We start from the raw sequence: 26869 nt of genomic DNA, 5'->3' as shown, positions 1-26869 counted from the left end.
CTAGCGGCTCATCTCCGCAACCATCCGGTTCGTCTGGAATGTTATTTAGACGACATAATCATTCACTCTCTCACCACCAAGCAGGCACACCGCGATGTTTCTCTAACTGTGCAGACCCTGCAGTACCATGGCTTCTCTGTCAACATGGAGAAGAGCCAGTTCCGACCATCCACCTGTATACAGCACCTGGGTGCGGTCATCAACTCCACCTCCTGCCAGGTATTTCTTTCGCCAGACCGGCTGTCAAACCTGAGACGCAAAGTGAAGCACTGCAGCCTTGCCAGGTCGGTACCCATCATTCAGCTGTCCCAGCTCCTAGGGATAATGATCTCGTGCCTGGGGGTGGTTCCCTGGGCTCGCCTTCACGCCAGGGAGCTGCAGTGGTTTCTGCTGCCAGTGCAGAGGACCAGGAACAGCAACTCACTCATGCGGGTTCGGCTCCCACGAAAGGTGATCCGGTCTCTGGCATGGTGGAGGTCCAAGGCAGTCAGGAAGGGCTGCCTGTTCAAGGAGCCGGAGAGACTAGTTGTCACCACGGATGCCAGCCTCCTGGGGTGGGGCGCCCACTGTCAGGGCCACCTAGCCCAAGGCCAATGGACTCAGAGGGAGGCCGCCCACAGCATCAATTGGCTGGAACTGAGGGCAGCTCGCCTAGCGCTGAGAAAGTTCGCATCTCTAGTAAGAGGGGCTCATGTACTGTTGATGACAGACAATGTGGCAACAAAAGCGCACATAAACCGGCAAGGGGGCACTCGATCAAAGGCCCTCATGCTCGAGGCAGAAGCGCTGGGCAGGTGGGCGGAACGTCATCTGGCTTCTCTCAGTGCAGATCACATCTCCGGCATAAGCAACCGGGAAGCAGACTGGCTGAGCCGCCAACGCATCGACCACTCGGAGTGGCGCCTGCACCCGGACCTGTTCCAGCAGATTGTGAGGAGGTTCGGCAAGCCACAGGTAGATCTGTTTGCCACACACAACAACACACAGCTCCCACGCTTCTTCAGTCGCTACCACTCGCCCCAGGCGGAGGGAACAAATGCTCTGAGGTCAGCGTGGCCTCAGGGACTTCTGTATGCCTTCCCTCCACTTCCGCTCATCCCTCAAGTGGTGAACAAGCTCCTGACCGAAAAGGCAGACCTCATTCTGGTGGCTCCCTTCTGGCCCAGAAGGCCCTGGTACGCAGACCTGGTCAGCCTCTCAGTTCAAAGACCTTGGAGAATCCCCCGGGACAAGATTGCCCTCAGCCAGGGGGCCATCACCCATCCGGAGCCCCAGTGGCTGCAGCTAGCGTTTGGCACTTGAAGGGGAGCTCCTGAGAAAGCAAAAATTCTCTGACCAGGTCATTCAAACAATCCAAGCGTCCAGGAAGCCCTCTACGACTAGAATCTACGATGCCACCTGGGCCGCCTTCTCACGGTGGTGCAAGACTAGGAACATAGAGGCCTCCTCAGCCTCGATCCCCCAGACCCTAGACTTTTTGCAAGAGGGTCTGGATAAGGGCCTTGCAGTCAGCACCCTCAGACGCCAGGTTGCAGCGTTGTCTACCATCCTGGCAAAGGGCTCCTCTCGCTCGCTGAGTCAGCTCCCCCAGATCAAGAGCTTTCTCAAGGGAGCAGCGAACATCAGCCCTCCAACTGTTCACCGGTATCCGTCATGGGATCTTCCATTTGTGCTTAAGGCCCTGACCCAAGCCCCATTTGAGCCTTTGAAAAAGACCAGTCTGCGCTACCTCACCATCAAAACCGCTTTCCTGGTGGCCATTACATCCGCTCGCAGGGTAGCCGAGCTTGCTGAGCTCTCTGTCAGGGAGGATTTGTGCGTAGTTCACCCGGACAGAGTAATATTGAGACTTGATCCATCATTTGCTCCGAAAATTAACTCCCTGTTTCACAGGACTCAAGAACTTATTTTGCCCAACTTCTGTCCCCATCCTTCTCACCCTAAGGAGCGTGTGTGGCACAAGCTGGACGTGAGACGGGCCGTGCGCACGTATGTAAAGAGAACAAAGGACTACCGCCGGTCAGAGGCTTTCTTTGTCTCCTTCCTCCCTGCGTCCCTGGGCCGCAAGGTCTCCTCTCACACTGTGGGACGTTGGCTACGTGCTTGCATCAAACTGGCATATGAGCACCAGGGCAAGACGGCTCCGAGACGAATCATCGCTCACTCCACCAGGAGCGCTGCAACGTCTGCAGCCTGGGCAACCCAGGCCTCTATCCTAGACATTTGTAGAGCGGCCACCTGGGCTTCCCCCACGGCCTTTATTAGAAACTATAAGATTGACACCTTTGCCTCAGCCGAAGCCTCCTTTGGCAGAAGAGTATTACAAAGAGTGGCTGAAATGCCAGAGGCTTCGGCGCTTCCCCACCCTGGGACTCAATAGCTTGGGCATGTCCCAGCATTTGGGCTCTCTGAGCAGTGCACTGGAGAAAGACCGTTGGCTTACCTGAACGGTCGTTCTCGGGGCACTGCGAAGAGAGCCCAAACCCACCCGGGTGTTAGTATTGAACGATGTGGCTGTATTGACTGTAATTGATTACAGGACGGTTCCTTCGTTTTCGAATTGAGCATGTGCAGGCAAAGGGAGGCGTGGTCAAGAAAAACATCACTCAGTCCAAGGGCAGATAGGCTGTGTTAACCCAGCATTTGGGCTCTCTTCGCAGTGCCCCGAGAACGACCGTTCAGGTAAGCCAACGGTCTTTTTCCCCAATTTTGGTTGTACCAATAGGTGCTCATATTGCTTTTGAATGTGCACTTCTTGCAGACAAATTATATCCAATTTTAATTTTTCTAGTTTATGGAATATTTTCTTTCTTTTCTTTTCTTTCTTATTTGGTGAGTTAAATCCATTTATATTAATTGTAATCATTTTTTCCTCTTCCATGATTATGGTTTAGGTTAGGTTTAGGTTTATTGGACTTATATGCCACCCTTCTCCCAAAGGACTCAGGGTGACATACAACATAAAAAACACATATTACAAAAGTTAAAAGAAAGATTAAATAGAATATCCCCCAAAAAACCCGAATAGACATTTACAATGAAATTTAGAAATTAAATTAAAATTAACAATTAAAATTAATAATTTATTTTATTCAGGCCAGGCCGGCTTGCTGGAAAAACCAATTTTTTAGGGTGTCCCGGAAGGACCGGAGGTCGGGAATTATGCGAAGCTCTGGGGGCAGCTCATTTCAAAGGGGAGGTGCTCCCACAGCGAAGACTCTCCCCCTGGGGGTCGCCAGCCGACACTGCCTGGCCGACGGCACCCTGAGGAGGCCAACTCTGTGGGGTCATACTGGACGGTGGGAGCTAGAGTCTGCTGGAAGGGTCTGCAAGGGTCTAGTGGAAGTGCATCTCTAATAGACTGTGATATCAACTGGAGGCTTTCTGCCCTGACTGCTGGCCGCTAAAGCTATATTCGCCAACTGGGGAAACATAGGCTGGAAGGTCTGCTCTCGATCACTATTAAATTGCGGCTTCTGTGATAAAGCGTCTGCCATAAAATTTCGCCCACCAGGAATATATTTCAGTTGGAAGTTAAACCTACGGAAGTAGAGCGCCCATCGTACTTGCTTGGGCGACAGCTTCCGGGGAGATGGTAGAGCCCCCAGGTTGTTGTGGTCAGTCCATACCTCGAAGGGGACCATAGTGCCCTCGAGTAAATGCCTCCATGTAAGCAGCGCCCATCTCAATGCAAAAGCCTCCTTTTCCCATATAGCCCATCGTTGTTCGATGTCACTTAGTTTACAGGAGGTATAGGCACATGGCTGCAGCTCTCCTTTTCCATTCAGTTTGAGTAAGACAGCTCGCACTGCTATATTGCTCACATCCGCCTGCACTATAAATTTTCTGGCTGGATCAGGATGTCTCTATTGGCTCATGTGCAAACAATCCCTTCAATGTTTCAAATGCTTTTTGACAAACCATATCCCATTGTAAGGGTTGACTTGGACGAGGCTTTCTGGCAAGGTGTCTTGTTTTCCTTAGGTCGGTAAGGGATAAATCTACCTTGGCAAATGATGGTATGAACTGATGGTAGAAGTTGGCAAACCCCAAGAAGCTCTGTAATTGTTTCCGAGTTCTTGGAGCTTGCCAGTCCATTACCGCCTGTACCTTTGCCGGATCCATTTCTATTCCCACCTTGGAAACTCTATAGCCTAAGAAGTTCAAATGGATCTGGTGGAGTTCACATTTAGATACTTTGACATACAATTGGGCTTTTAACAATTTGGTCAGAACGTTATTTCCAATTTTATGTGCTGATCCATGGTCTTCGTGTAAATCAAAATATCGTCCAGGTGTATTCCTGTGGGACCCCTACCAATTGGCCCACACCCTTCAACATCTCTATTTCCTGCTGCTGACCTTTCCCTGTGAGCCAACTTCCTGTTCTTAGCTGTTCATGTGGTGGTGGTTCAGGGCCCACCCCAGTGCGTATACATTGAGAACCCCCCCACCATATGAGGGGCCCCCACTTATCCAGCCATGCAAGGCCAAGTATCACAGTTTCCATCATCCGTGGCAGTACGATAAACCGGATTAACTCCCAATGGTCCCCAAGCTTGAGTCTGATTTTCTCTGTAATCTGGGTAGCTGGTGCCCCACCCAACACTGACCAATCTACTTGTTCAAACCGTAGGGGACAGAACAGGTTTCAAACTTTTATCCCCAGCTCCCTCACTGTGCTTAGACTTATGAGGCAACGAGTACTCCCAGAATCAATTAAAGCATCATATGTCCGATGCCTCTGAGCAGTGAGGATAACAGGCACCCAGAAGGGTTTTAGAAGAAGGATCATTTTCACCCTCTTCATCAGTTTTGCACCCTTCCGCTGGAGGACTTGCATATGCTTGATCTTGAGAGTCATCAACCCTCGCTGTGGAGTTTTCAGTGGCAGCTTGCTGAATGCCCCGAGATTTCTCCGACATTTTCCTCATGGGTTTCCGGGCTGTACTAGGTGGAACTGGAGTCACCTGGACTGGCTTAGGCTGTGCGGCTGGGGTCATCATGTTGTAGTCCACTGCTCTATGCCTGGGTTTTCTACACCGGAAACATATAATGGGAGGTCTGTTTGTTACTGTCTTTTCCGTTGACCTTGCCGACGACGTCAAGGATCCCGGAGAACAGCTCACTGTATGGTCAAGGAAACAGCGTGGTCTAGCATTTCCCTTGTCTCTGGGTCTAAGGTCCCTCAACTCCGCTTCTAGTTCTGTAGCGGCTTGATACCAGGACCACAGGCAGGGTTGTAGGCCTCGATATACACATGCCTGCCAGATTGATCTATCTAAGCCGGTCTTAAACTGATATACTAACAGTCTTTCTGGCCACCCTCTTAGTTTTCCCGATAACTGCCGGAAATCAATATTTTATCATCATTTGTTGCATATTTTCAATTTTTCCATCTGTTTCAGCTGCTTTTTGTTCCATGTTTTCCGTTCTCTTTTCATTGTTCTCTGTTCTTACTTGTAGCTTCTGAATTCCCTGCATAGTCATGTCTGATGTGACTCCCTTTTCCTTTTCCTGCTGCAACATCATCTGTATTGATCTTTGTCCTCCTGCTGGAAAGGGGGAAGGTGTAGTTGTTGCAGAACCAGTGATTATTACTTTTTTACTCATCTTCAAATTCTTCTGTGCTCTAATCCACTAGGTATGGGTATCAATTGTCCAAATGACCATAAGATGGTCAAAAAATAATAAATAGGAAAAGAATTAACAAAAAGAGGCAATAGTAAAAAAAAAAAGAGCACAAGAAAAAAAGTAAGGAGGGGAAAGATAAAAAACCACGTACTGTGAAGAACCTTATCCAATTTAATCCAATTTGAAAAAAGAAAAATGTGAAGACAAAAAAGGAAAAGAAAAAACAATTAAAAACAATCCCCAAATAAAAAAAATTATAATGTGAAAAAGCAAAAATTGTATGGAAAAAATATTTAAATCCCCCCTTCGTTCAATTCAATGGAAAATGAAATAGCTGGTGTCTCCAAAAAGATGCAAAGAAATAACAAGAAAAAAAATAGCCAAAACAAAACAGAGAAGAAGCACAGTTTTCACAACAAGGAGAAATAGACACTGCCATCCAAAATAGAAAAAAAAAGTTACAAGGCTTTTCTGAGATGGAATAAAATGAAGTAAGAGCCTTTCTCAGCTTACTCCAGGCTTTCTCAAAATTGTTTGTCTTATTCTTTCCAAACAAGGTTTCAGGCACTGAGGATTTCAAAGTAAACACCTGTATAAACAATCCTGTTCTTTTCACTATCAGTTCTTCACTTAGTAACGTGCCCGTGAGGGAAACAACTTTTCTCCAAACATTTCATGCAAGAATAAAAACAATGTATCAAGCTTCTAGATGGCAGTGCTACTAGTTTCCCACTTTACTAGTTTCCCACTTTCTTTTCTGCGTTTTACTTTCTAAAAACATAAAAAGTCCAATAAGAAGAAAAAAATACAATAATACTTTAAGCAAAAATAAACAAAGGGGAACTTCTTAAATGAAGCATTTTAATTGTCCAAAGGGTCCAAATGAAAAAAGAAAGAAAGAAAGACATAAGCCATATGCGTTTAAAAGTAAAGTATGTTGAAAGTCCAGTCAAGCTTCCAGCAGTAAAAACGAAAAATAAAGAGGAAACTTTCACTTTGACTATACATTAAATTCGCCACACTCTCTCACCAGTCAGCTTTTTAACTTAATTTTCTTCACATAGGGTGTTCTTTCAAATAGAAGAAAAATATAACACTCTCACCAAAATGACACGCTTGTCTCCTGCACTTTACGTAGCGAAGCTGTCTGCAGATTCAGCAACCTTATGGCTGCCTCTTAGCAGCCAGCAAAAGGAGCTTTCCCTGGATCACTGGAGACTTTGCGGGGCCTCCGTGATCGACAGGATACGCCACTTCCTGTCACTGTCTCTTCGGGATGGTTTAGGTCCAAATTGGATTGCCCAGTGACCAAAATTCAGCGGCAATCCTGGAGCGCCAGGAATGTCCATCATTTCACCGTGACACCAAGCCCCTCCCTCCTTCAAGAAGCTTCTTCAGCTCTGAGTGGATATTGGTGAATGGAAGGATTTATATTACTTGCAGACAGCTGGCCATTTGCATTCTTTTAGAGAATTGTTGAGGTCACCTGGAGGTTTGTCTGTGTCCTCAGAATCACCTTAGTAGTGCAAATGGATGCGGAGTCTTCTTGGAACTGCTGAAAGGACTATATTGTGGAGCTGTGCTTTCTGCAGGATGTTTTCTGCCCTGTGTCCCTTCATTGTTGACCACAGGTACAGGCTGTTGGGAATAAGTTTCTTTTGTTTGCATCTTATACTGAATGCAAATGGTTCCTGTAATCTGCAATTCAGACTTCCAGATGACACACAGATGTAGTTCCTCAGCACTTGTGGCTTTCCTACAAATTGAAGCATATCATTTTTTAACAGTTATCTGGTCATATATAATGTCTATTCTATAATCTCCATCATAGGACCTTTCCTATGAAGGTCCAGTTCATCACATACCACAATATAAAACCGATTTTGAGACTCTGAAACAAGTGCAGAGAACAGCAATAAATAAGATTAGAGGGCTAGAGGTTAAAACATATGAAGAATGGTTACAAGAATTGGATATGTCTAGTCTAATAAAAAGAAGGACTAAGAGTAACATGATAGCAGTGTTACATATTTGAAGGTCTGCCACAAAGAAGATGGGATTCAACCTATTTTCTAGCACCAGAAGGCAAGACAAGAAGTAATGGGTGAAAACTAATCAAGGAGATAAGTGTTGTGTCAGCGCCATTGGCAACCATGAGGTGTCAATCAGGACTGGAGGTGCCCGCCATTGGCTATGGCGCATAGGCGTGTCTGGCGGGAGAAAAGCAAGATTCTAATTGGTTTCTGGTTTGACAGTTACCATATAAATAGCTGTCAAACCGGGGATGTTCCGTTCTGTTGTTCTGAAGTTATTACCGATTAAACCGATCATAAACCCCTTTGGGGATCCCGGCAGGTGATCGCCAGACACCGCCTATACTATCTCCCTGGATGCTTAGGTGGTCTGAATTTTTGGCAACTTATTCGTACTATCTAGAGCATCGGCCGGGGAAACGTGGAGCACATAGATGCTTTGAGTTGCTGCCCTTGCCTCTGCATGTCCAGGACCCAGCTCCGACTTCCCGTGTTATGGTGGTGGAGGACCTTGACTTATTGCTCACTGCTACGGATATTGTGGTGTGTACGCATCAAGACAAGGTCCTTTATCTAGTTTTGGATTGGGTGTGCAGGGGGTGGCCTGCCAGGTCCCTAACTGAGGAGTTCGTGCCATATGGTAGGCGGCGCTTAGAGTTATCGGCACTTCAAGGGTGTTTACTATGGAGCAGCCGAGTCGTTATCTCTATGGCGCTCAGTTCCTAGGTACTACAGTGCCTGCACGAGGGCCATCCGGGCATCATCCACATGAAGGCCCTTGGCCGCAACTGTGTGTGGTGGCCTGGGATGGATGAAGCCATCAAAGGGTGAGTGGGATAGTGTAAGGCAGTTCAAGCCTCACGAGCGGCCCTGCCCATAGCAGTGCCCAGAGAATGGGAGAAACCATCGGGCCAATGGTCGAGTTTACATCTCAATTTTGCTGGCTATATCCAGGGGACTCATATTATGGTAGTGGTGGTTGCCTTTTCTAAATGAGTTGAAATCGTGCCCATGGTGTCCACCACCACAGAAGCCTCTATTAGGGTTCTGCAGTGATTATTCACATGCCATGGGTTGCCACATGTGGTGGTCTCTGACAATGGTCCACAGTGGACCACCGCTGTTTTTCAGGCATTCCTCACTACTCTTGGCGTCCGGCAGGCCCTGACAGCCCCCTTTTACCCAGCCAGCAATGGCCGAGTGGAAAGGGCGGTCTGCTCGGCAAAAAAGGCTTTGGGGAGGATGAACTCAGGGAACTTGCATGACAAAATAACAAGATATTTGCTATTCCAACATTCAACCTCTTGCCTGTTAACTAACAGGAGCCCTGCCGAGCTCCTGATGGGCAGGAAGCTCCAAACCATGCTGGACAGGCTCCACCCACACTATGCTATCTCCCTAACACTGCCAGGGACTTACCATACTAGAGTTTTTCTCAAAAGGTGACGAAGGTTTTGCCCAAAATTTCGCAGGGCCTCCCAAGTGGGTACTGGGTAAAATAACTGAAGTAACAGGACCATGTTCTTACAGGGTCCTACTGAATGATAGTTAGCAGTGGCGATGACACATTGATCATCTTCGCCACCGCGAGTCACCAATTGATCTGAACACTGATGAGTTCCAGCCTGAAACAAAAGGCCTCATGCTGCCTGCTGGCCAAATCATCTTCCAACACATAACCCCCGCCCATTGAACTCTCGCTGGCTGACCCACCTGCGGAACCACAGCCACCGTCCAATGCGGAGTCTCCGAGGCGTTCTGATGGACGTCATTCTCCAGTAGCCGAGGAGGGTATGGCGCCTTCGTCGGTGCCAGCTCAAGAACTGCAACACTTGGAGAGGAACAGACGCCGACCCGCCTACCTCTCTGACTACGCCTGCGCGATCTTGGGGGAAGGAGGTGTTGTGTCTGCGCCATGGCAACTGCGAGGTGTCAATCAGGACCAGAGTTGCCCGCCATTGGCTAAGACACGCAGGCGTATCCGGCGGGAGAAAAGCAAGGTTCTAATTGGTTGCCTGTTTGACAGCTACCATATAAATAGCTGTCAAACTGGGGATGTTCCATTCTGTTGTTCTGAAGTTGTTACTGATTAAACAAATCTGTTCATTGCAGAATTTGCCTCAGTCATTATTCGCCACTGGAGAGTATTTAATAAGAAGCAACCTAGACCTAAAGAGAAACTTTCCGACAGTGAGAGTATTGCAACAGATTGTAGTGAGATTGAAAAATACTAGGAAGATTCTACTATGTATAAACAACCAATAGATAGGAGAGTTCATTAGTAGTTTACCTCATAAGAGACAAGTCAGCCTGGCTGCCAAAAGCTTGGGGGGGAAATTAAAATGTTGGAAGAATTTCTACCTTAATGAATTCAATAATAAATGGTGGATGGAAGTCTGTTGTAGGATCCAATATTTTATCTTTTACTCCTAATCTTTGTATTAAACATATAATTATAAAAATATAATTTTTACTGCTTTGATCATGTGCTGTTGTAAAAGCTTGGCAATGACTGTCATTTCAGTGTTCAGTTTTAAAGTAGAACTTTAGAAAAACAGCAAGCATAAAAGCAAAAAAAGTTCCATTAGCATTACAAAGTTTTATTGAGGTTGAAAAGTATGTTTTCCTACAGGTGCATCATGCTGTTACCTTGCGAAGAATAACTTAATGTGTCATGATGTTTGTGAACTGGTAAGTTGGTTCTCAATTTATGCTGAACTTTACATTTGAACTGGCATTTTAATGTTAGAATGCCAGTTCAAATACTACCATAATATGAATCCCCTGGATAGGCCCAGCAATATTGCCATGTGTTTATCACTTTTAATGGTGAAATTTTAAGCCTGACTCAGCCATCAATCGGTAAAATGAGGACCCAGATTACTGGAGGCAATAGGCAAATAGTGCTTCTACATTGTAAATCACCCAGAGAGTGCTGTAAAGCGTTGTGAAGTTGTATATAAGCCTAAAATGCTATGTTATGCTTTTTTTACCATACAATATTTTCTTAACTATTCTTTTAATAGATTTTGGCATCTAAGAGCGATTCTCATTTGAAACACTTGTTGCAACGTGCTCCTGAATATTGTCCAGAATCAATGGTAGGTATAATTATTCTTGGTTAGTATATAATGAACTTCTATATTATACTGTAGAACATTCAAGGAATTGAAGTAATGTTGACATAGAAGATAAGAAGAGTCATTGTTAGTATCATTGCTGCTTTAATATCAGGTAGAGCTTGTGGTTGCCTCAGCTCTTGGCTCCGATGACTGAACTATTGGGTGCCTTTGGTTACTAGATTCCAGTGTTACATAGTCAACAAATGCAGCTGGTGTGAAATAAAACCACTTGTGTTTAAAACCTAGTAAAGGATGAATATACAAAATTGATGTGTATTACTGAAGCCTAATTGGGAATTAATGGGATGTAGCCCTTTCTTGAAATCTGCTAGTTTAGCTCCTGGAGCACGCAGAGCCATCTGTCAGGGCGCGCGAGGCATTCAACCTTTTTAAAAGCCATTTTCCACCCTCCCCAGGATGCAGAGGCTTTAAAGGAGCCTGGAAAGGCAAAAAGAGCCTTTCCCCCCCCCCCCCACCGGAGGCCCAGGAACTTCCCTGAAGCCATTTTCCACCCTCCCCAGCCTTATGGGCAAACCGGAAGTTCAGGAACAAATTTCTGGTTTGCTTGTAGGGTTGTTTTTTGCCCTCCAGAGGCTTCAGGGAAGCATCCTGAAGGTCCCTGAAGCCTCAGGAGGGCTTCTGGGCGGGTGGGTTAGTGGTTTTCGTCCTCCCCAGGCTCCTATAAAGCCTTTAGATCCTGGGGACGGTGAAAAAAGCATGCAGAAAATAGGGGGGGAGTGCCTCTCATGCATGCGCACTGGGGGAGTGTTGCATATTGCATATGGATGTGGCACACTTGCGCATGACCCCCCTGCACTCCCCCTAATGGCATGCAAGCCAAAAAAAGTTCACCATCGCTGGCCTAGGGGAACAGTTTGTTGCACTTTGTGGATGCTTTTGCTTTGTGGTCTCCATAGCTACCCTGCACTTGTCACAGTTATGGCCTTGGTTCATATAGATATGCATATGCTAAATTTAATTTTCACTTATCATATCTAATGTGATCTGAGGTTAAGGCATATTTTATTATAGATTGACCTTGTATCTGGCAGCAACTACTGCAAATGGGGGAGGGGACACTGATATTATGAAGATCAGACCTTGATTGAGTACAGGGAATGGAATGCAGGATTGGCAACAAACAGTAAGGTCAGCTTCTGGAAGACTGGTTGACCTCTTGTCTTTTCTCATGTGGTCTTGTGTCTATCATTACCCTGATTTATTGCCTTCTCTTTCCCCCACCAGAATATTGCAAACCCCCAGCACATGTCTTTCCTTCTCCAGGTTAAAGAATACTATTTCTGTAATCCAATAACTCAGTCCTCCAAATAACTAATAGGTTTGAATCTCCTGATAGTTCTGCTCAGTATTAAGTACCTTAAGTGCAGCTGAATTATATAAATTAGCTATTCACATGATAGACAGACAAGACAGGTCAGACAAACAGATGATAGATAGAACCAGTCCAGTTGCTTCCATCCCATGCATATATTCCTACTCAATGTCTTATAGCAGAGAAAACAAACACAAGTTAGGACAAAACCTCAGTGTAGCTGTCCACATCCTGATCTCTATTCTGGAGAGAAGTAGGTAGTCTCTTCCCTATTCAACCTTCCATCCAAATTATTGGGACCTATGGTTCCCAAATTGTGTGCAGTGGCATCCCAGTGAAATCACAGGTGCTCTGGGGATATTTTAAATTTCCAAATGAAACACAAGTGTTAGGTACTTTTTTTCAGCATAGGGGTATAGTGAAAAAATTATAGAAACATTAAGGGTGCTATCAATTGAGATAATTTGGGAAGTATTGATCTACAGCAGAGCAAGAAAGATGATAAGGGATCTGGAGGCTAAACTGTGTGATGAATTGTTGCAGAAACTAGGTATGTCTAGTCTAACGAAAAAAAGAAATTTAGGAGTGATATTATAGCTGTCATATAGCTCAGGTATTCCAGTACTTGGGAGGGCTGTCATAGAGGAAAGTGGGGTTGGCTGCTCTCCAAAACACCTGAGGGCAATACGAGTAATGAGTGGAATTTTATTAAAAAGAGATCTAAACTAGAATTAAGAAGAAATTTCTTGACAGAGAGAACAGTTAACCAATGGAATCTAGAAATTTGGGTGCTCCTTCACTGGACATTTTCAAGAAAAGGTTGGGCAATCATTTACCTGGTGTAGTATAAGGTATTCTGCTCGACAGTGGGTTGCACTTCCAAAGTCGCTTCCAATTCTGGTATTCTGTGTTCTATATTTTATGTATTTACAACTTTCTTAATTAGGTCTCAGGGAGGTTATAATCAATTGATACTCTAAATTTCTGACAGGCCGTATATGGAAAAAAATTGTACAGCTTTTCCCAAACCAAGTATAAATTTGTGGGACTAAAATTCACGGTTTCCAAGTTTCTAGCCTGATTCTTTAATCACTACTAATTCATATACTTTTAAATATGCTAATGTTTCCAATGCAAATATTTATCTTGATTAAATATTTCTTTAAATTTCTGCTTTATTACTTAGTAATGATAAAATTGTTCTTTGCAGAGAGAGGTTTGGGGCTGTATAAATTCCTCTTTGCCAGGTAAGATTATTTTTATGTATAAACTTAATGGGATATATTTCCTTTCTGTTCCATGAAAAAGGTATAAATAGTTCTTGATTTATGAACATTCATTCAATGACTGTTTAAAGTTATGACAGTGCTAAAAAAGTGGACATGATCCATACCCAAAGTTACAGCCATTGTAGCACCACCATTGTTAGATGATTGACAGTATTTTGACAACCCACCCACATTTACAACTGCAGGGGACTGCTGTCTCTAACTCCCATTCTATGCTCTTTTGGCTGCCTTGTACAACTGGTGACAGTACTAGGGATGGGGCTGATATAGAGGTCTTGGGCGGAAGGCCCCCAAGTCACTACTTACGTTTCAGTACTGCTGCTGCCACAAAGAAACGCCCTCTCAAGCCTATACCACAACCAGTCATGTCGACACCATTGTGCAAAACTCCAATTGCTCCCCCTTAGACTCTGCCACATTTCATGGACCTTTGTTTCTTCACACCATTCTCAAAGCTATAGTCTTCATTCTTTCTCCAAGTCACATGTCTCATTTCTTTTCTATTTCATGGATTGTATTCCTTTTGCAACCTGAATTCTTTCTCTAAGAAGAAATTAGTTTAAATGATAATAACTTGCTATTTGGAGAAGGAATGGTAACTTTAAAGAATTAGACATTATGAGAACAAGGCTCCTGCCATTTGCAAATAGTATACCTGTTCCATGCGACCTGGAGAAGACCAGAGGATTTCTGAAAGTTAGAAGTGAGTGTCCATATTAGAGAAGGAATGGGATGCGCTGCTCAGAAAATGAATGGAAACAATCTGCTTTCTTCTTTCTTTCATATTTCCCTGCTGATTTCTTCCTCCATTAGGTGCATGCTTAAAACATGCTAGATCTTATTTTGGGGAGAACAAGGTATCTCCATTAGTTTCTTGCAACCATATACTAGTTGGCATAGATATCTAAATGAGAAGCCATAGGGAATGAATTTTTGCTCAGTTGGCAACAGATTGCCAATTTTCTTTCCAAGTATAGGAATTAATGTTTTTCTCTATTTCATTTTGAAGTTTGTATAGATCTTTTGAATTTTTTCTTTCACTTCTAAAATGTCAGCAACTCATAATTTTATTTCAGTTTCAAATTTGATGATCATCTTCTCAGTGCCTTCATTTGGCTCATTAAAAATATGTGGAGAGCTCAGAACAGAGCTGTTGTGTCTGGGTGTTTGAGTACTCTCCAATCTGACCTAGAGCTATTTATGATATTTTGTGGGTTGGTCATACAGCCAGTTATGGTATATTTAGCTTAAATATTAAACTTACAGGTCTGTATTTTCCAGATTCCTCCTCCTTCCCTTTTTTAAAGGTTAGGGGTGGTGGTGGTAGTCTTCCAGTCTCATGATATGTAATCAATTTTGTCTTAAAAGATATTAGTAAATAAACTATATACTGTTATATTCTTCCTTTGGCATGAAAGCTGTCTAGGTAACTGTGGATCAGTCATTTTTTCTCAGCCCAACAGAGTTGTTGTTGGGAAAATAGGAGTAGGAAGGAGTATGACCATTGCCTTGAGTTATTTATGAAAATAATGGCAGGATTAAAAAATGTCTAAAAACATTTAAATCTAAAAATCAAACTGAATAATTGGAAATTACAGTATTCTAATCCAGCCATGTAAAACAGGATTAGCTCCACGATACTGTATAAAATGTATGTTGCTGCATGTTGTATATGTCATGATAAGGTTAGGGTGTCAAAATTATATACAAAGAATGCCTCCTGAATTTAGCGTGGTTTGTTTTGGCAGCAGTATATTAGATTTGTAGTGCAATGTTTTGCAAAGTGTTGCCTTGGAGCTGTTTGATAAATATAGGATATACTTTAAAAATATACAGTATATAAGAAAGATTTCATAATGTATTTTTTTTCTTCAAAGGTGTTTTGAAAAAATCTGATGGCTGGGTTGGCTTAGGGTGCTGTGAATTAGCCATTGCTGTAGAATGTCGACAAGCATGTAAACAGGTAAGTGTTTGTTGGATTCTCTTTTTGGGGATGTATATGTAATGCTAATATAAGGGAAAGAAATAGTAAAATTCAACAGTACAGACCTGTTTTCTGAAGTCTTTTCTCCATATTTTCTGCTACAAATTGTTTTGCGCAAGGAGCATTGCAGGCTTCCCTGAAGGCTCTGGAGAGTAAAAAACAGCCCTACGAGCAAACCAGAAGTGACTTCCAGTTTGTCTGTAGGGCCATTTTTTGCCCTCCGGAGCCTTCAGGGAAGCCTTCAAAGGCTCTGGAGGGCGAAAAACAGTCCTACGAGCAAACTGGAAGTCTGTTCTCGAATTTCCGGTTTTCCCGTAGGGCAGTTTTTTTGCGCTTTGGAGGCTTCAGGGAATCCTCCGAAGGGCGAAAAACAGCCTCAAAAGAAGGCTGAAATCAGCTGGCCAGTGCTCTCATGCATGTGCTGAACATCTAACAGGCCAACGCCTTGCTTGCTCAGACAAATGGAACCGCATGCCATAGGTTCGCCATCATGGATATAATATATTGTTTATTAATCAGAACTAGAGAATTCCCTATAGCTTAAAATTGATTAGACCAGTCATAGGGATTGGAGAGAACCTCCAATGTCCCTTTCAATTCCCAATTCTATTCTCTTCTGTTATTCTTTCTATTATTGGGTGTATCCATCCTATCAAGCCCAAGGAAGGTCTGGAATGGTATGGTTCTCCTGCAAGGCAGGGGATTGGTCTAGAAGACCTCCTAAGTGCTTTCCAACTCTGTTAATCTATGTTCCATGTTCTAAATAATCTGAACTCTGAATGAATGATTTCTATGGAAATTTGAAGTGAAACCTACAAAAATATTGTTTCAGATTCTTCTGCAGATAAAAAAATAACAATTGTTCTGAAGTTCAACAACTCTTTAGCTTTTTCATTTTCAGTTATTTTATTTTGTGGTGCCATTAATTCTTGCTTGCAAGTGAATGATATTTTTTGCAGATATTCCAGAGCACCATTATTGCCATTTTATTTGTAATCAGTCTGTACAATCTTCTTGCAGATTATAAATAATGATATAAAACAATTGCCAAAATGATTCACTAGGATGCCTGTAAAAATTATAATGTGCTTTTTAATGAAAAATTGGAGAAAGTTGGAAAAATAGCTGAAAATTCATAGATTAAAATATTGTGGGATTTCTGAATGCAGACTGATCTTAGTTTAAAACACACCAGATATAACTGAGATTGGAAAGAAAAGGGTGTTGATAATTAAAGTGTCAATATCAGAGAGTAATAGAATAAAAGACAAAGAATTTGAGAAAAATCAGAAAGTATCAAGATCTGAAAATTAAAATTAAAAGATTATACCATAAACTTGCCATGTTCTTCCTAATGACTATCAGTATACTATGTGCTATATCAAAAAACTTGAACAGCAGTTAGACAATCTGCACATTGACAAAACTTCCATCTGTGAATTGCAAAAAGCCACAGTGCTTGGATCCACCTATATGCTACGTGGATACATTATAACATCTTAGGTTCTTGGGAAGAATTTGATGTGTATGAAGGCCAACAGTAGCTAAAGTATTGGCAGCTATGACTCCATATTGTGGTGGTGGTGGTGGTGATGATGATATCATGTATGATTCTTGGTGATTCTATAGGCCAAGTCTCTACATATCTACGATCTTGCACTGCTTCTTTTGAGTTTTTCTATGCTCTGGGGAATATCAGTTTGATAGCGTTCATCTATCATGTTCTTTGGCAGCCTGGTTTCCTTTTATCACTAACTCTTCCCAACATAATTGCTTTCTCCAGTGAACTCCCCCACATGATGACCCAAATAAATGTTATACAATTTTGTGATTTTTCATTCCTGAGATATGTCTGGTGTTATGCATTCCAATACTTGCTTATTGATCACCTTTCCTATCCAAGGAATATGCAGAAGTCTTCTCCAGCACCCCAGCTCAAACGAATCTTTTTTTTTTCTGTCTTGCCTTTTTAAAGTCTAACTTTCAAAACCATAGGTAGCTATGGGGAATACAATAAAGCGGACTAACCCAGCAGCCCCCAATCTTTTGGGCATCCGGGAATGGGTCTGTGGAGGGAAGTTTTTCTGCAGACCAAACTGCATCCCATGGAGAGGACTTCGCTTGTTGGCACAGCCTGGTTTCTGGCATGCCACGGCCCAGTTCCAGTCAGGGAAAGGGCAGGAATGGGATCCTACCGTCTTGAGCATGTGCTTCATAAATTTTATTGTCTTTCCTTTGCTGTCCTCTGGAAAGCTACATTCAGTCTTGCTTCTTCCTATTTTCTTGCTGCCTTGGTTGCTTTTCTTTGCTTAGCTATTTTAATGGTTTCGTCTGAGAGCAACTTGCACTTTTTCTCTGCTTCTTACATAGTATGTATTCTTTTGCAATTTTAATAATGGTTGATTGAATTTCCTGCTACAGTTCATCAGGTGTCTTCTTAGCAGTAAATTCAATTCTATTTTTTTTCCTCAGCTGTATATGTAGTAGTGATTTTGTTGACATCAGACTTCATTGATGCCTCTTTGATTTAATTTGACTTTAATCTTTGCCAGCAACAATGAATGATTTGAGTCACAGTTGGCACTTGGATATATCAATGACTGAACTGGCCATCTATAACTGCATAGAACATAGTCAATCTGATTATGGTGAAGTTCATTCGGTGAGGCCCCACTGTATGAGCAGTGGTTGTGCTGTTCGAACCATGTACTCATGACCCTAAATCGATTTTCTTGGCAAAATTGTACCAAATGATCACCTATATCATTCCTCTCACCAAGTTCAAAATGACCAATGATGCCTGTGTCTGCTTGTTTGCCAACGTTTGCATTGAAGTCACCCAAAATGTAAATAATGTCTTTTTTTGGGGGTACTTGTTTCAGAATTTCTTGGACTATGGCATAAAAGCTCTTTATTTCAAGCTCTGTTGCAGTAGTTGTTGGGACATAGACTTGAATAACTGGCGTTAAGGGGTTTGGCATGAATTTTGATGGTCGTAATTTGATCATCAACAGTTAAGAAGCTTTCTACTGCTCTAGCAAATTTCTTTTTTTCTTTACTTTTTTTTCCTCTTTTTTCTTTTTTTCTCTTTTTTTCTCTTTTTTTCAGTTATTTTTTTCCCCAAAATAGATTTATTTATTTCTGTTTCATTCTATACAATCACATGTTTACTGTGCATAATCGGGGCATATAACATTGAGTAATAAACACAGCCCTCACTTATATAGAAAATGCCCCCTATAATACAAACCGAGTATACCACCTTGACCCACCATACACCCTCTTTCAACCCCCTCCAACTTTCATTCTTCCTTCTCACATACCCCTCTACACCTTCTTCCCCTCCCCCTCTATCTAACCCTAACCCTATCACTCCCTCTCTTAATCCATTCCCTCCCTTCCTTCTCCTCCTCCTCTCTCTCACTCTCTCCACCCTCCTTCTTCTTTCACTCAGCTCCTCCCTTCGGTATACTTCTATTACCTTCCAAAATATTTGGTTTGTTCTGTTTTAACACTAACATTAAAAAGCCACAGTATACAAGTGCAATCATGTACTTTAAAATTTAACACATATTATGTTTCCCCCCCTCCCCCTAGATCAGTGATGGGCAACCTTTTTGGCGTGGTGTGTCAAAAATCGGCAAAAAATCGAGCATACCTCGCGTTGTGTGTCACTTCGACAAAAACATAAGACTCTCTGTGCCGGCCTGACTGGAGAGAGGCGCGCACTGTTCCCGCGCTCCTCTCCTGCGGGTCCTCCCTTGCCGCGCTGATGACGTGTGTGCGCACGGCACGCACGCCTTACCAGCAGCCCCTGCGCTCAGAAAGGGGCGGCGGCGATACAGTAAGTGAGTGTGGGCAGGGGAGATCACACGTCCCGCCCCCCCCCGTTCCTCCAGCACAGATTCTTTCATCCTCGGCGGCCGTGCAGGAGCCGAGGATGAATCGCATGAAATCCTGTGCGTGTCGCCCCAAATGGCTACGTGTGTCAGCACTGACACGCGTGTCATAGGTTCGCCATCACTGCCCTAGATCCCCACCTCCCTCCCCTCCCCCCGACTTCTCAGAGCCCATACATGGTATAACTTTTTGACAATCACAGTCTAAAATATCTTTACATTGATCTCAGCTTTGCTCTAGCAAATTTCTTGCTTACAATAAACATCACTCTATTTGTTTTCCTGGTATTGTGTCCTGAATATTACACAGTGAAATCCTCAGACTGGAAAAAGTCACTGTCTGACCAGTGTAGCTTATTGATACGAGATCAATTTCCAACCTGATCGTCTCTCATTTAACAATATCTAATTTAGCCTGATTCATTACTCTGACATTCCAGGTGGCCATCTGATCTCTGTACAACACAATTACTTACATCAACTAAGATTCTTTTTGTCCTATCATTGGGAACCCTATCTGATATGTTTGAGAACTTTTCCGTAGAAATTTATTGGCAATTTTTTTTGTGAAGTAGATTGCCCGGTCTTTCTCCAGCCCTGTAACTCACTTTTGACAGCTGCCTAGGGACAGCAACTGCCATAGTTCATGTTAACCCAAGTGATGACTAATTTGGTATGGAATTCCTTTTCTGTTGTCTTATCATGATAAATGAGTTGTGGATACTCTTCATCTGGTTCCTTAGTTGAGACCTGTCTGGCTTATGTGACCCTGGTGGCATACCTCCAGCATAATTCTCAACCTTAGCAGAACACATAAGTTTCTCTCCCACAACAAGGGGGTATTTACGTGGAGGGGGATATTGTGAACAGACAATAGTAATTTTATATAAAATTATTGATTTTTTAAATTGTAACTGACATTGGGGAACCTATTAAATACTGATTCATATTTGCAATAGTGAAAATATGTAGTTTGGGTGTATAATGATGGTGAGAGTTCATTCTCTAAGCTTGTGGGTTGGTTTCCAAATGTTTCATTTCCAGGCTAGGTAGCATCTTCGGCGGAGTTTAACTTGTACTGAAACTGTTGGAAACCACCCCACAAGCTCAGAGAATGAAGCCTTACTCTCACTTCCTCATATTTTCCCCAACAACCCTGTGAAGTGGGTTGGACTTAGAGTGAATGATTGGCCCAAAGTCAGTTAACTAGCTTTCAAACTTAAGGGAGGCCAGACTCCTGATTTCTAGGTCAACACCTTAACCATTGCACTGAAGTAGTTTTCAGACTCTTACTCTGTCTTGTACTTTAATTTATAACTGAAAACCTAAGACCAAAGGTGAGGAACCTGCAGCTCTCTGTATTTTTTTGGACTACATTGAACATCATTCCTCTATGGCTAGAATGATAAAATATATGTTTCAGCAGCATATGGTGCCAGGTGGGGGGAACTTAGACATTGTATATGTGTTCATTTTATGTTAACTAGGCACCTTCTCAAATCTCGCCCTTTATTTTTGGGAGCATCTGAGTTCCAAAATTAATTAGTATCTCCCAGCTATTCATTAGCATCTCCTAGCTATTGTCACCTGAACTGGAAGGATTGATTAAATTCCAAAATTTAGAATCATGTAAATAAGTTAGATTTACTGTTATTGTAGAAATATAACTGGTGACATTTTAAAGTGATCACAATTCTTATCTATATACTTTCTAAATTCTGTTTTTGAATAGTCTGAAAAACTTATTGATAATAAAATTTATTTTAGGCATCTTCAAAAAATGATATTTTGAAAATTTGCAGGAAAGAGTATGAGGTAAGCATTTTTTAGATTCTTTTATTCATAAGTAACCTTATTTGATATAGACTGGTTATAAAGTCTGTCTACAGTTTGTAGAAGAAAATCATGTCATGTTTAACATTGTTAGGTTGGCTTTGGAAAATCCGATTTGCAAATAAGTGCCAGCAAAGTGAACCTATATTTTTTCTTGCTCCTTCCTCTTTTCTCTGTAATGTTTCATTTTCTTTTTAACGTCATAATTACATATAAGTTATACAACAACACCAAGTTGATTAATGAATCATAAGTTATTGTAATCTGGAAAATTGTAGCCATAAATATTTGTGTGTGATCTGATATGTATAAGCCAGTGGTTCTCAATCTATGGTCTGAGGACCCGTGGCAGATTACTATATCATCATAGGTGGTCTGCGAAGGCTTGAAGAAATATTATGACTTAAATCTTAAATTAAGTCTTGGGGGGCCATGGTCTATGGCCATAAAAGGTATTTAAAGAGAGTCTAGTAAAGAAAAGATTGAGAACCACTGATAATAAGCTGCTCTTTCATATTTAATGTTTTTACGGTAATAAGAAGGCATATTGTGATTTTAAAATTTTGCTCAAATCATGAACCGGCTGCTTATTAGCTCTTCTTGTTACCAGCCATGATAATCTTGCTCCCTCTACTACTTTGCCAGCTTAAAAATGATTTTTCTGTGTGCACCTTTCCAGGTCTTTTTTTCCCTACCACTCAAGGGGCGACTATATTCCAATCAAGGTTTTGTTAGTCTTTTGGAATAAAAATACAATAAGCCAGAGTTGGTGAACCTTTTCGGCACCGACTGCCAAAATGGGAGCACGCAGGGGGGAGTACAGGAAATCGAAAGAGCAGTTCCCTGTTGCGCATGCATGGGAGCGGCAGAAACTGGAAGAGCAGTTCTACAGCAAGCTTTATCTGGTATTCCGGTTTCTGTTGCGCATGCGCAAAGACGAGCTGGCCGATGCACGCTGGAACCCGATAAAGCAATGGTGACGGCTGGCATGCCCAGAGAGATGGCTCTGTGTGCCACTTCCGACACGTATGCCATAGGTTCACCATCACGGATATAAACTTTTATTATAGTGTGTTTGTGGACTAGATTCTGTGTCACTGGATTCATGGCCTGTTTTCTTAAAATAAACAGATAAATGGCCATGGAATGAGAAATAAAAAATTAAATTGAAGAGCAGCATGCGTAATAATTACCTTGTCAGGATGTCTTCTTACTAGGTCTGAATTAGCAGAAATTGATTTATGCAGCAACCTGACAGAAGGCACCCTTAATAGAGTTCTTCCAATCATGGAATTCCATTTGTGTTCATTTGCAACTGGCTCTAGGTCTTGTAACTATTTACTGTCACCTGGTTATTTTTTCATCAGGCCTTTACCGGCAGTTCTTGATTGACCATAATGGATACTGGAATTTTGGTCATAAGTAATTGCACTCATTAAGCAAGGTGTCCATGTGACCATCTCACTTAACAATTGCAATTCAAGCATTTCCTGTTGTGGTTGTTAAGTACACAACAGTGCCTGGGGTGAGAGAGGCCAGGCGCCCATGGGTATGTGAAAACCTGTATAAGCTAGAAGTATCTGCCATCTAGGCCCACTGGACCCTCTGTTCATCCCATTTTGTCTTGGTCCACTTATCTTTCTGTTGCCTAACTCTATCTTACATTGAGCTCCATTCTTGCAATGGTTTGGAAGGCTCCTTCATGAGATTTCTAGATCATCATTTCTAGAGAGCTGAGGTGGCGCAGTGGTTAAATGCAGCACTGCAGGCTACTTCAGCTGACTGCAGTTCTGCAGTTCGGCTGTTCAAATCTCACCGGCTCAAGGTTGACTCAGCCTTCCATCCTTCTGAGGTGGGTAAAATGAGGACCCAGATTGTTGTTGGGGGCAATATGCTGACTCTGTAAACCGCTTAGAGAGGGCTGAAAGCCCTATGAAGCGGTATATATAAGTCTAAGTCTAACTGCTATCATCGTGAAAATAAGGCATTCACTAGTGTCTTTGCTCTGAGAAGAAAATGCTAGTAAAACTGGCATTTTGTAAGACTCTGGGCCTCAACATTTCAGAACGCTGAAATGTTAGCATTTTGAAAGGCTCTGAACCTGTTTTTTCTTATGGAATTCACTTCTTTTGCTATCATACTTCTCTCCGGATGAAAATTCAAAGCTGTCAATCTGAAAAGTCTTTAGCATTTCATCAGATTTTAGACCTGTTTCTCCAGTGTGCAGGAGGATTTCCCTTCACTACCTGGAAGAAGGGAAATCCTTGATATGCTGTGAGAATGGACCTCATAATCACAGGGCATTTGACAATTGGTTGCAAATATGAACAGATTGCCAAGTGCCTGAAATATGATCATGTGACCAAGAGTAGTATGTTTTAGGATTGCTCTTTGGGCCAAAAACAATTTCTTCTGTGTTTGTTGTAATGTTTGTCAAGTGATCTGTCATAATTTCAGAACTAGCTGTACTTATTTATTTATTAAATTCCTATGCTGGTGATTTCATAATTGAGTGTCTCTGGGTGGCTTACAACATGACAAAAAATAAATAAATACTAAAACATTAAAAAAAACACTGAAACATTTAAATTAACAGAAAATTGGGTAAACTAGGACCCATTATATGAATGAGATAGGGGTGTTCTTAATCCACTACCGTGTTTCCCTGAAAATAAGACAGGGTCATTCTTATTTTCTTTTGACCGCCAAAATTACTACTTGGCCTTATTTTTGGCCTTATCATTTTTGAGGTGCAAGGGGTGGCGAGCGTGGTCATCTCATGGCTGCTGTGTTGCAATATTTTCAGGGAAGGTTTGTTTTAGGAGAGGGCTTATTTTAGCGCATGTACTCAAAAGCCCTATTGGGCTTATTAACTGGGGAGGTCTTATTTTTAGGGAAACAGGGTAGCTAACTCCAGTGTGGAATTCCCTCATTGAGGCCCTGAGCCATTTGGTTTTGAAGCCCTTCCAGAAGGCCAAGGGGTGCGGTAGATTTCATCTCCAATGATGTTCCACAGGAGTCATGACAAAAAAGGCTCATATACCCAATGTATTTCTTTCCTGTTCTGGTTTTAAGACATCAGAATCAATACCATTTTAAAATGATGAATGTTTTGATTTTAATATTATTGTATTTGTCTGATTTGATATTAACTGATAGCTATAAGAAAGCAAATGTTAACATTTATTATTAGCTTCTTATTTATAAAATATTATTGAAAATGGCACAGAAATTTTTGTACTTGTGAATTGGTGAATATATGTGTGTTATTATTCTGTCTCTGCCATATATGGACTAGATCTATACACTCCTGGCTTTTATAAAGAGTTGATTGTATGTGATTAGTGGATCTTGGAAATTATCAGTTCCTCACTTTAGGAGGGGGTGGCTTTGAAAGACATTCTAATGTTTCGTTCAGAAGCCCTCCTTAGATTCGGCTGTAATCTTCCCTTTTGTTAAAAAAAAAACACTTAAAAAAACACTTTAGGCAAAATATATTATTTGGACCTTTTTTCAAACAGGAGTTCATGACAAATACTTTAGCTGAAGATGAGATGAAAGCAAAAAAATTTTTTTCCAGGAGTGGTATGAGCTAGACTGAAAGTTGGTAAAAAAGAAAAGAAAGTTATTGATGGAAATTCTTGAACTTTTCTTGGAAGTCATAATTCCTAGATTATTGTAATAAAGGCCAGTATTTTTTTAGAGATTTAGCTAATTGGTAACTTTTTAAATGTTCTTTTCTCTCACTAGGAATTACTTTCTAATTACAATTCTTCTTTAATAATATGCATAAAAGTTTGATTTGAATCTTTTCCAGGGCACCATTTTTTTTTAGTCTGATCAGAATCAAAACTGAAAGTGGTGAAGTAAGAAAAATTATGTTTGAAAAGAATCTCTTGACTTTTATTCTGGGTATAGTGAAAAAAGCATTCAGGGATAGAAAAAGTATTGTAGCAATTATTCTGCGTTTTTTCTCAGGTGGATTCATGGTTAATGGCTACTTAACTACCGTGTTTCCCCGAAAATATGACGTGTCCTGATAATAAGGTCATGCTGCATTTTTCTGGTGAGCAAAAATATAAGCCCTCCCCCGCAAATAAGCCCCCTGGACAACCCCCCACCTCTGGCCAGGCAGAGCAATGCTCACCAATCTAGCGGTATCCCGAAGGTGCCAAGCCGCGGGAACTGGGGGGGAGGCAAAGGTGATTGCATTGCTTGGCGCCTTTGGGATACCGCTAGGTTGGTGAGCAGCGCTGCACCCAGCTGAAGAGCGGGGTTTCCGGGTGACTGCTCTCTTCTGAGCGGGCTCCCAAAGAGCCAGGCACAGCCTCAGGGGCGAATAGCTGTGTTGCGCTGTCACAGCAGCGCAACACAGCAGCCATGAAGCAACCACGCTCATGAGCAGCCACCCGGCTACCCCCCCCCAATCCAGCCGGGCACAGTGCCATTCACTGACCTAGGGGTATCACCAAGCCGCGAGAGCGCCTGTTCACCATCGCCTGGCTCCCGCGACTTGCCACCTTCGAAATGCCAGTGAAAGGCGCTCTGCACAGTTGGAGAGGGGGGTTACGCGGGGGTTACGCGAGTGGCTGTTTTGCTCCCACTTGTGCGCCTCCCAGCCACACGATGCCCTGGCCCAGCTCTCTCTGCAGAGTGGCCAGCAGTGGCCACTCTGGGTGTATGCTCTATGGTTGTGGGCCAGCTGCCAGTACAACCATAGAGCATACGCCCAGAGCGGAAGACTCGGTTTGGAAGCCGCCAAAAAAGCCATGCGGTGGCGGCAGCGGAGGTGCTCTTCCTCTGCAGAGAGAGCTGGGCCAGGGCATCGTGAGGCTGGGAGGCATGGGAGCGGAACAGCCGCTCGCGCAACCCCCCTCTCCAACCGTGCAGTGTACCTTTCATTGCCATTTCGAAGGAGCCAAGCTGCAGGAACTGGGCGGTGGCGAAAAGGCGCTCATGCAGCTTGGCGATACCTCTAGGTTAGTGAATGGCACTGTGCCCGGCTGGAAAGGAGTTTTGCCGGGTGGCTGCTCATGAGCGTGGTCGCTTCATGGCTGCTGTGTTGCGCTGCTGCAACAGCGCAACACAGCCATTTGCTCCTGAGGCTGTGCCTGGCTTTTTGAGAGCCCGCTCGGAAGAAAGCAGCCACCTGGTAACCTCAAAACAATAAACCCTTCCCTCATAATAAGGCCCAAGCCATATTTTGTGGGTAAAAAGAAAATAAGATTCTATCTTATTTTCGGGGAAACACGGTACATACCAGACATTAACCCAGTTTGGTATTTCAATAGAATCTAGGATTGGACTAGATTGGCAAAATATTTTCCTTTTTTAACACAGCCTTATTATTTTGCAAAGCTTTGGATTAAACCAAAAGAATACAGTATGTTCCTAGAATTCTGACTTAGAAAATTGGCTTTTAATTTGAAGAAATACAACCAAACGTTTTGATGAATTGTAATTTAAACATTTGCAATGAAATGAATAGGTACAGTGATTGCTTAATGACCATTGGAAGTTAAAATGCAGCTATTCCCTACTTACAATCATTCTCTTGGAATTATAAAGCAGGGGTGTCAAACTCACGTTGTCACCGTGGAATCACATGATTTTTTTTTCCTTTGCTAAACCTGGTGTGGCCAATGCATGACACATTCAGCATGTGGGCCAGGAGTTTGACAGCCCTGTTATAAAGGCACTGAAAAAAGTGACTTATGACTGTTTTTCACACTTAGAATTGCT

The 26869-nt window shown here is 42.6% G+C and overlaps 1 protein-coding gene across 1 annotated transcript in view; it reads left to right on the top strand.

The window, feature by feature from the left end:
• Positions 1–26869, top strand: part of RECK (reversion inducing cysteine rich protein with kazal motifs) — a 115688-nt gene that overhangs the window by 16755 nt on the left and 72064 nt on the right. The window contains exons 2-6 of the mRNA XM_014052832.2: positions 10300–10358; positions 10694–10768; positions 13333–13369; positions 15289–15374; positions 21062–21109. Coding sequence (XP_013908307.2) covers positions 10300–10358; positions 10694–10768; positions 13333–13369; positions 15289–15374; positions 21062–21109 — 305 coding nt within the window. The remainder of the gene's footprint in view (positions 1–10299; positions 10359–10693; positions 10769–13332; positions 13370–15288; positions 15375–21061; positions 21110–26869) is intronic.

The sequence above is a fragment of the Thamnophis sirtalis genome, unplaced genomic scaffold (assembly GCF_051295495.1).
Source record: "Thamnophis sirtalis isolate CommonGarterSnake01/CBP01778 unplaced genomic scaffold, rThaSir2_p1.2 scaffold_4, whole genome shotgun sequence".
Taxonomy (NCBI): Eukaryota; Metazoa; Chordata; class Lepidosauria; order Squamata; family Natricidae; genus Thamnophis; species Thamnophis sirtalis.
Note: the sequence above shows the minus strand (reverse complement) of the source record. Positions and strands in the feature narration are given on the sequence as shown.